Source organism: Cryptomeria japonica, chromosome 11, assembly GCF_030272615.1.
Source record: "Cryptomeria japonica chromosome 11, Sugi_1.0, whole genome shotgun sequence".
In the NCBI taxonomy this organism is placed as follows: domain Eukaryota; kingdom Viridiplantae; phylum Streptophyta; class Pinopsida; order Cupressales; family Cupressaceae; genus Cryptomeria; species Cryptomeria japonica.
Genome location: NC_081415.1, coordinates 394738890 through 394749151, shown reverse-complemented (window position 1 = coordinate 394749151; position 10262 = coordinate 394738890). Strand labels below are relative to the sequence as shown.

General features: G+C 35.9%; 1 protein-coding gene across 1 annotated transcript; it reads right to left on the bottom strand.

Annotated features, from left to right (window-relative positions):
* Positions 1 to 7682: 7682 nt before the first annotated feature.
* On the bottom strand, positions 7683 to 8960 carry LOC131071597 (uncharacterized). The gene is made up of 2 exons (XM_058007502.2): positions 8408 to 8960; positions 7683 to 8175 (listed from the first exon to the last, which is right to left on the bottom strand). Exons 1-2 carry the CDS (start codon positions 8640 to 8642, stop codon positions 8012 to 8014), a joined length of 399 nt encoding a protein of 132 aa, XP_057863485.1. The 5' UTR covers positions 8643 to 8960; the 3' UTR covers positions 7683 to 8011.
* Positions 8961 to 10262: the final 1302 nt, after the last annotated feature.

Genomic DNA, 10262 nt, shown 5'->3' with positions numbered 1-10262 from the left:
ACATCATCAAAGGAGTGCGAGCTTAGTCTCAAGTTGGGCGAACTTGCCAAAGACCACGTCAAAGATATCCTCAAGGGTGATGAATTGATAAAGGGATTGTTCATTTAAAGAAGATCACGTTGAAGCCATCTAATTTTGATTTTGCCTAGGCAAATTCCTTGTTTTGCATTCTAGAGTTTGCTCTCTAGTGAGGTATGGCGATATTGATTTATTGTTTTGATTTTGAATGTTGATCGTCATAACCTCAAATTTTGAATTTTGAAATTTTGTTTTGCCTTAGCTCAATAGTCGTTTTTAGGAAATGATTAATAAAGGACTTATCATTAAGTTTCCTAAAATTTGCTCTCTAATTTATGTTATGTATTGCAAAATCATGTTTCTAATTTTGAAATGTTGTGTAGGCATCAAATGGAGATCTCATCAAGGAAAATCAAGCCGGATCAAGGACGGTCTTCGCCAGGACGATCAAGTAAGGACATGGGCAACCTCTTTCAATCCAACGTTCCAAGGCGAGGTACATCATCATCCTGCACATCAAGGACAAAAGGAGTTAGGACAAGAGTTAATTAAAGATAGCCTCTCAACGACATCAAATTGAATATCTAGCAAGCTACAAGTGTCAGATGAGGTGGCATCCCAGTCATCACTCCTCCAGTCAGTGTGGTCCACCTCAGCATGTCCAGATTCAATGTACTTAACTCATGGAAGGTGGCACAAATTCCGATGTACCTACCCCGGCTATCCATTGGTCGATTTTTCTAGAAGGGACATGTGTCCAAGCAATACAATTATTTCATTGGTCAAGCATTAAATGTTATGTAATGGTTGTAACAAACCCTAATTAGGGTTTTCATTGTAAAATCTTGGCCATTGATCTTGAATTGATCTAAGCCATCAAATTGTATTGTGGGTACTATATAAGCCCAGGCATTTCATTTGTAAAGGTTAATTAGCAATTGTTGGAGATAGTATGTAAATAGTTGGAGTAGTTAGTAGATAGAGAGTAGAATAGGAGGACAAGGCAAGAAATTGTTGCCATTGATTGTAAACAAACTCCATTTTCATTGGAGTAATGGTGAAGTGTGTCGTTTCTTGCAATTTGCATGGTTTCTTGTTGAGTCTTCAATCCTAGATGGTAGATGATTAGATGAATGGAAGAAATATGCTTGATTGATGGTGAAATTCGTATATCCATACTACTAGCAGTTTGTTGATTGCAGACTTGCCTTGCGTAGTCAACTGGAATCGTTCAGCTTAAGCTCAATTTCAATTTGTCGCTTCTTCATTGATATGCATCAACTTGATGGTGTCTATGCCTGCGGTGATGATTTGAACATCATAAAGCTTCCCTTAGAAGATCGCACTAGCCTTGTGTAGATGTTCCATTGATGTCAAAACAAGATCTAGTTAGAGTTTCATCAAAAATCAAGTCATTGCTCCTACATTCTTAGTATTAGGATTAGATCCTCTCTTCGCCCTTATCCTTTTTTCATTTTTCAAATCTAAGTTAGTAAGAGCCTGTGTCCAGCAAAGCAGATCGGAAGTTCAATCATCACATGTAAGTCCCCTTGTGATCCCAGCAAATCACATCATACCACTGGAGCTTGTCCACACGTAGAGACCCTACATCAAAGAACCTTGGAGTCTACCTAACTGATCCTTTACGCGAATCTTCAGCAGTTAGAGACTATTTTCTCAAGAGAGGATAAGATACCCTTAGGTATTTTATTCTGTGTTAGGCTGTGTACAAAATACACGTCAACACATCCCCATCACTCAGTTGAAAAGGAATACCAAATCACTATATTCCTCTTTCAAAACTGTGCACATGAGTGTCTTAGGCGCCTTGGAATGATGAGACCTTGGTTCAATCATCCACTCTTTATTGACTACAGCCTTTCATGCATCCGCCTTCAACTTATACTTCGCTTCATATTCATCCTTCATTCTATCCTTCAAGTTTGCACTGTGGGAAATTCCAAACACTCCGGCAATTGCATCCTCAACAAGGTAGGCGATGGTTACCCTTTCGGAAGTCCGAATCATTCTAGAGAGAGGATCATAGTGCCTTGCGCATTCCAAAACTAACTCGTTGCATTGTATGGATTGTGGAAATCTAGCGGCATGACATACGCCACTCTTCATGATGTTTGCATAGGTAGGAGAGGGGATCTAGTTCTTTGTTTTGAACATCCTCTGTTACATCCACTCCATGTTCAAGAAGTGCATGTTTGTATCTGTGATCTCTTTCCATCAAGATGACAACTTGGAATCCGGATAAAACCCCTCCTGGACCATCTTCAACTGTTCTTTCCAAATTCCAATCCCGAATCTACACATGGTACCTGCACGAAGCTAGAAGTCAATAACCTCAGAAAAAAAAATCCTGATAACTATTTTCAGAATTGAATAAGTTCTGATTTCTTAGGATTTAGACATTTTTTAGGAATGGAAATCAGAAATTATACTCTTATTCCTAACAAATTCTGAAAATAGAATGAAAGATAGATGAAATAGGGTCCAAAACCCTCATAAAACCCTTAGAAAATCCTCATTTTCAGGCTTGTATGAGGTCTGATATGAAAAACTAAGTTTGAAAACACCCTGTATACATTTATAAAAAATGAAGACCAAAAAAGTATACCAGAATCTGGAAATGCCTTGGAAAGGTGTGAAAAGTCTGATTTTTCACTCTAAAATGTCTAGACACCCTTCCAAACTCACTAATGGCTGCCAAAAGGTCTGAAGACAACCTGCAACACTCAAAATCAGTCACCTAAAATGTCTAAAGACAACCTTCCAAACTCACTAATGGCTGCCAAAAGGTCTGAAGACAACCTGCAACACTCAAAATCAGTCACCTAACAAGGTTGCAGCCATTTAGAAACATTTGTGCTTGATGGAATTTTACCTCCCAAAGTGAAGATTGCCAAATCTGAGCACAAACAAAAGGCTGGTAACGAAAATCTAAGTCAAAAGACAAATCTGAAAGTGAGGTTTCAGACTTAGGTCAGCAATGAAAATTCTACCAAATGCTCAGAAAATGATGACAAAATGAAATTTTCCAAATGTAAGGGTGGCTGGAAATAAAGGATAAGTCTGAAGACAACCTGAAAATGAGATTTCAGACTTTACACCAGCAATGGTGTACTCAGAAAATGCCTCCAAACCACCCTAGAATGTCCCCAAAATGATCTCCAAGCAAAATCGCCTAAGTATGTGTCTGCTGGAAATGAAAAAATGAGCCTGAAAATGAAGTTTCCAGCCAACTAGGGAGTCAAGACAACTTCCAGCTATGGCATTAAAACACAGCTCTGAATAAATGGCAGCCCCTTAGCATCAATGAGACTCAGCAACGTCACCAAAATCGCCCCCCAAAATCTGAAGTTTGCATCAATTATCAAAATCGTGGCATTCAACAATGGCGCCACCTCATCAAAATCGTCCAGTATGGCACAAACATCAAACAAATTCGCTGCAACCTGCCCTTAAATGGCAGCGCCTAGGCATAGCTGGGCAAAAATCGCCCTCAAACATAAAACTCCAGCTCCAATGGTGTCCAATGGACACTTCATCTAAATCGCCTAGCTGGAAAAAACTCTCCAATCAGCCTCTTAACTGTCTTTGCTCAGTCACATCAGCAAATATAATAATATTATATTGCTAGGCAAGCATACTTATTCTTGTTTTCACCTTGTTGTTTAGCCACACAAGCAATGTGTGATAAAAAAACTTGGTTTTATACTTCCCTGGGAAAATCGATTTGCAATTAGAAAGATATTTAATTATTAATAATTACTGCAAATCATTTAATAATTGTTTTTGATAATTAAATAATCATTACCTAATGCAAAAACATTTATAAAACAATCAAATTTGGGCCCATTTACATTAAAATCTTTCAAAATTCACCAACTTTGGCCACCTAGGGAAAATCGCCCCATATCTAGATTAAAAATCCAAATGAAAACTCATTCAACATGTCATTAAAGCTCATTGGGGAAAATCAACCTCCTTTGGGATAAAATTCCCAATCAAAAAAATCATTAAATTCGTCAATAAATACCTTAGGGGAAAATCGACATCATCTAGACTCCAAAATTCACTTTATTTTTAATCACTAAGTCCAAAATTCACTTTATTTTTAATCACTAAGTCCAAAATTCACCTTGGGGGAAAATTGCTCCCTATCTGGATAAAAATCCAGATCAAAATTCGTCAAAAACCATACTTGGGGAAATTCACCATTCATCAAGACAATTATCTGCATAAAAATCCATTAAATTTGATCACAAATTGTCCTGGTGGAAAATCAATCTTCATTAGGATATCAAATTTCATCTACATTCCAAGGAGAAAAACATGGGCCATCAGGACAATTTCCCATACTTAGTCAAAAATTTACCTTCCTGGTGGAAAATTGTCCTCCATTAGGAACTTGAATGGGGAAAAACAGGGTCCATCGGAAATGTGGGAGAAATTCACCTCCCATCAGGATTTTGAGTGGGGAAAATCGTAGGTCATCGGAAATGTGGGGGGAAAAGCACCTTCCATCAGGATTTTTGACCTTTAGACCATTAACACATAGATTTTCATCAGGATTTTAATGATTTATCCACTCAAAATCATCTGGACACTTCAAATTTCATTAAAATGCATTGAGACTTATAGCCAAATTCATCAAAACTTGAGCGAGAAAATAGGAATACCATCGAGATAAAGTGCAAGTTTAACTTAAATTACCTCCTAGGAGCGAGAAAACAATCCCTAAAGGACCTTTTAACACTTAGCCACAAAAATATCTCCGACTCAGACACTTCAAAACTCGTTCACGCACAAAGTCTACACTTGGATAAAATTAGGATCACCTAACAACTGACATTTTATTCGCACTTGATCCTCAAAAACCCTAATAGCAATAAGCATGATCACACTTCAAAATTTGAGACTCGGACACTGGAAGCTCAAAATTGTCCTCTACTGCCAAAACCCTAAACTAACAAGACGCAGAAAGCACAAAAGAGGGGGGTCCCCGTTTGCAATGGGGCGATGTGTGAAAAGGTCACAACAGATCCCGAGATTTCTTATCACTCAAATTGCTTTAGCTATCCTCATACGTCCCTCCTAGTCATCCTGCTCTCCATATTCAGCAAATCTTGGACCAAAATATTACCTCTATAAAAGGGCTTGCAACTAAAAAAATAGAGTATCAAATCCTTTGATAAAAATTATCAACATTAAGCATTAACTAAAGTTAAATTTGACATATAGTGAGTTTTAAATTTATATTCAATGTTCACAATACATGATTCATAATGCAAGTATAGTTCCTGTTCACCCTTGACTCAACTACTCCAAGTATCATGTCTCACAATTCAAGTAAATTCAATATCATGTTCAATATATCTTCAAATGAAAGGCTAGATGGGCAAATTTTTTTAAAAAGTCATCACAAACAGCTCCACAATTGTCATCTACTCTAAGGAAGACCATCAATTTAAATAATGCAAAAGGTTCAAAACTAGTCACTAGGCCATGGGTAGATCAATGGCTCAGCATAATGTCTTACAGTTGAACAACAAGGGCAAAGCGCACAGCTCTTACTATTGTGGTTGCAATCTAGAGCTCCAGAAATGTAATAGGATGTATCCCAACCACGAATGCAAGCTTTTAATAGACTTGAGCTGAATAAGCACTACAGATCTATGGATGTAACCAAACTTCAACCTTCCTATCACATAGACACAAGACTACAAGTAAACCATGGTTTGTTGGCCCTCTTTGAACTATTGGACACTTGGGCCTCAAGATTCTTAACACTTTTAGACATGAGCCTCACAAGTAAATCAAAATATATAGTTGCTTCAAGTCCGCAAGTTGCTTGTTTGGGCCAAATTTCAAACTTTTTTACAATATGGATGCAAAATAAATATAAACTTAGATTCATAATTGTTTTAGGTCCATAGGGTATTTCAGCTAAACATGCTTTAACCGTAAATGCAAGAATATAATAAATTTGACCTTTGTAGGGTTCTCAAGTCCAACAAGAATTATGGTGCCAGAATTCATTTCCCTAAGGACGTGGAATGTAAATTAATTGGGATTCATAGTCAACTAGGGTCCACAAAAAATCTCAAGTTAGAAGCAATCATAAACTAACTTCTTAATCCAAAAGAAGTTACCATTCAATATATACGTACAACTTTTTCTTGTCCACCAGAAACTTAGAATTAAAATGTCTCGAAATTGGAGAAGGAATTAAAAATGTTTAAGTTAATTCTCAAGTCTAGAATAGCAAGCAATTAAGAGACTAAGGTACAAAATTAAAGGATAGCCCACCATGGACCAACAACACCCAAATTCAATTTGATTAAATCGAAGAAAGATTTTAAAGATCAGATGCACATAAATAAAGACTGCAAATAGGGAACTAAGCCAAATATGTTAAGATTGCTAAAGCAATTTGAACTCAAAACATGATCAGTCAAACTTGTAATGTAACAAAAGTAAAAAATATCATGTTTCCAAATAAACTTAGCGAGACGGGATGACAAGCACAAACAAACAAATAATTCAAAGACAAAAGGAGAATCTCTACAAGTGTAAATATCAATGGAGTTGTTGAATACTCTAGACAAAGATAGAAATCAAGTCAGTTCCAAATGAAAAATTGTCATTCTCAAATGAGGTTGCTTGATTTCTTCAATAGAATTAAGGCAAATTGTGCATGCAACAAGTTGGATCTCCCTTCATCCTCCAAGATACAACCTATTTTACAAGTCTCGTGTTTAAAGAAGGTAAACAACATGTTCACATTCAGTCAAACTCCCTAAATTGGATGCCAAAGGTGCCCTCATCCCAAGCCAAAAGCTATTCTAGACAAAGAAAATCACACCAATTCCATAACTACACCTTCATGGATATTTGGTTCTATGGTGAGAGTTGCAACTAGAATATGCCACTTGGGAACCCGTCTATTAATTTCAATGGTCATTTCCATAGTTCAAGCCTCAAGGACAAGGCTTTCTAAAGGGTAAGGGAATGTTAGGACCCTTATATCCTTAACTTTTATTATTTTGAGCATTGTTACAGTCATAATTTAGTTATCTAGTTGTTATTACATTGTGTAGATTATCCCACATGCATCATATGAAATTTTAATAATGTAATGAGTTCATATTTAATGTATGAATTAATCCCACATTTGTTGTACTTGTAAGCCACTCTTTGTGAAGCCTTTATATAGATGTTGTGATAAAGAGGTCTTCTTGGAATCATATTTTGTAATAAAACATTGCTCTTAAGGAGGTTGCCCCATCAAAGAGAGACATGTTAGGAACCTTGCATTCTACCATTTTATTATTCTAAGCATCATAATTATCATATAGTTATTTAGCTGATATTACATTATGTAAATTTATCCCACAAGTTGTAATAATATAATTAGTTCACATTAAGATCCATACACTGGCTATAGCTCATAAGTCACTCATTGTGAAGCATTTATATTGATGTTGTAATGAATATAAAAAAAAATTGAAATCGTATTTTGTAATAGAACTTTGCTCTTAAGAAAGTTGCCCCATGTCTAAAAGACCTACAATAGTTGTTCCAAATTCAACAATATAAACATAATTGCAGCTATTCCAAACATCGTGTTCTTTTTTACATATTGTTTTCGTTTAATTATAATAGTATTTAAAGGTAAGATCCTAACAATTATCAACTTTTCCCCACAATCAAGTTCCTTATCTTTCTACCCTATTGCCATCAACAATGTCTTCAAAGAAGCATGCCTAATCTGGTACCACTCCTATTCTAGGGTAACTATTGTTTTTTCCTCACAGTCAAAGTCCCCTTAGATTGATACACAATTTCTGGAAAAAATTAAGTTTACAGAAGCAAACCCATTCTGTACTATTCATAGTTCAGGGAACTTAACTACGCCTTCAAAAACAAGCACTCTTAACCATGGATTCTTCGCCTGATAAAGCATGCTTAGATTGCTACCTCATTCACAAATCAATATAATTCCAGGAAAAAGCCGTGTACCTGTGAACTTAAGATGACACGAGAATTGTTCAAGATCATCTTTGCCAAGATCCTCCTTATTTCCTTTAAACCGATTCACCCTGGACTGCAAAATCTGGCAGTTCTTCACATCCGTTTCTCCGCCTATGTTCCAAGGCCATTTTGAATTAATAACCCTTCTTTTAATAGTTTTAGTGTACATCTGATAGGAATTGAGCTTTTGGAAAAGATTTGATTTTGACTTTAACCCCAACCAAGTTTTGAATCACCGTGATGAGGATAAACATTTGAATTGAATAAGTAACCTATCTTCGAAGCCTAGTTTGTATGTGTAGAAAGGCTAAGAGTTAAAGGAATATGATTAAGGTTTTAATACCTTTGGAAAAAGGACGGACGTGATCATACTCATAACAGAGGCACCCTTGGCAGCTTAAGAACTTCCTGCAGACAGTATTACCAGCAATATCTTTTCTCCACCGCTCAGGGTGGCGCCCCGGGACGGTATCAGCCTTGTTCCAGCACGCATTTCTCAGCTTATGGTCAAAAAGTCTTTTCTTCTTCAAAGCACTGTTATCATCATTGTCACCGGAAGGTAAATGGGGGCTCTCCATTCTTCATTACAACCAGAGAACCACCAAATAAACAAACTCCGGCCCAAAGCCCACCATACGGATTGCGCCACTGGCTTAAAGCTCTCCTTCGAATCGCTTCATCACAGCCAATAACTAAATTGAAGTCCTCGCTGGAACATCCAATCCACACAATACCGCGGGGGGGAAATAGTTTTAAATAATGTCTCCTAAATCTGCTGGAATCTTCTCAAACTCGCACGCTTTTAAAGCCGCTTTTCTAGTCTGTCTGTCATTTCTTATTTCAAATTCTAGTATTTCTTGTTATGGAGTTGAGGACTCTCAAGCTAGTAGGGGAAGGGGTTCAATTAAGGCTCATGTTTCAATAAGGGTTCATTTTTTTTCATGTTCATCTTTTATATAGATCTTAGGTATTGAGAATTTTTGTGTATATGGTCGTACCATGTATAAAGGAGACGTAGGGGAAAAATTTAAATTCGTTTTTCTATGTGGGTGTTTTAAATTGCTACATACATGCTTCTTTATTATTGATAGTTTGGAATTATATCCATCAAGGTAATATTTCTTTTTCTCCGTTACTTTTTTTCACATACCCTTGTGAAATTTCTCAACCACGTAACTATTTATATCTTTATTATTATTAGGGCCCGCATCAAAGTGAATGTGTAATTTGTTTGTTTATTTATAATTATGTCCTATCCATTTTTTCTTTCTTTCAACCAAGATATCTTTAAATGCAACATTGGGCCAACGATGTATTTTCATTTGTTAAACATTTTTTCAAATATCTCAAAGACACACCATAGCAATGGTCTTGATAGGGATTGCCAACGTTTTGGCTAGAAAAATCTTGTAAGAAATTGAGGCTTCTAGTTTAAATTTGCTTGTGATCAAGCATTTTTTATTCCTCTCTATATGCATCCATTTGGTGTCATAAGTTGAATAGTTTATAATTGTTTATGAAGGATCAGGTGTTATTAAGGCAACGATTCATCTTATTGAAGGTAATGGTTCAATATCTTAAAAGGATGAGGTTGGCAAGATGAATGCATCTCACATCTTGATTTGGTTCTTAGGAAAAAGAAGGTGATAATTCATGCACCCAATTCCACAATGTGTTCAGCTAACATTGTATGATGATTATCTTCCAATAAAAAGACACATTTTTTTAGCATTTGATTTAGAGGTAAATTATATTTTTTAAAGTTTTATTTAATTTACCAAATGTAACGTTTCCCTCTGATTATCGACTAAGATGAGTGGAGTAAGGATTTAATGAGTGCTAATTTGAATATCTATTTTTGTGAGAAATTATTTTAAAAATATAAGTATTTATATTATACATGAATGAAAATTGATTTGTTATCAATGGAGTTTATTTTTGAAAAATGATATTATGTATAATTTAAGGTAATTTGATTTTGAGGTCAAAATCCTTAGGTAGATGGAAGATGAAACTATTGTAATGGTAAATATGTCATACCTTACACTTTTCTCTTTTGTTCTAGCCTCGTTTTGACTGGGTTAGCCTTTTTATGATGAGTAGCATACAAGTGGCATGTTTCTACATAAAAGTTGGTGAGTTACATGAGTCTAGATGCACATGCTCATAAATATGAGCTTTCTATCTTTGCACAAATA

Coding starts and splice junctions, on each gene's coding strand:
- LOC131071597 (XM_058007502.2), bottom strand. CDS start 8,642: ATGGAGAGCCCCCATTTACCTTCCGGTGACAATGATGATAACAGTGCT. Junction 8,176..8,407: donor CGTCCGTCCTTTTTCCAAAG/GTATTAAAACCT, acceptor CTTGGAACATAG/GCGGAGAAACGGATGTGAAG.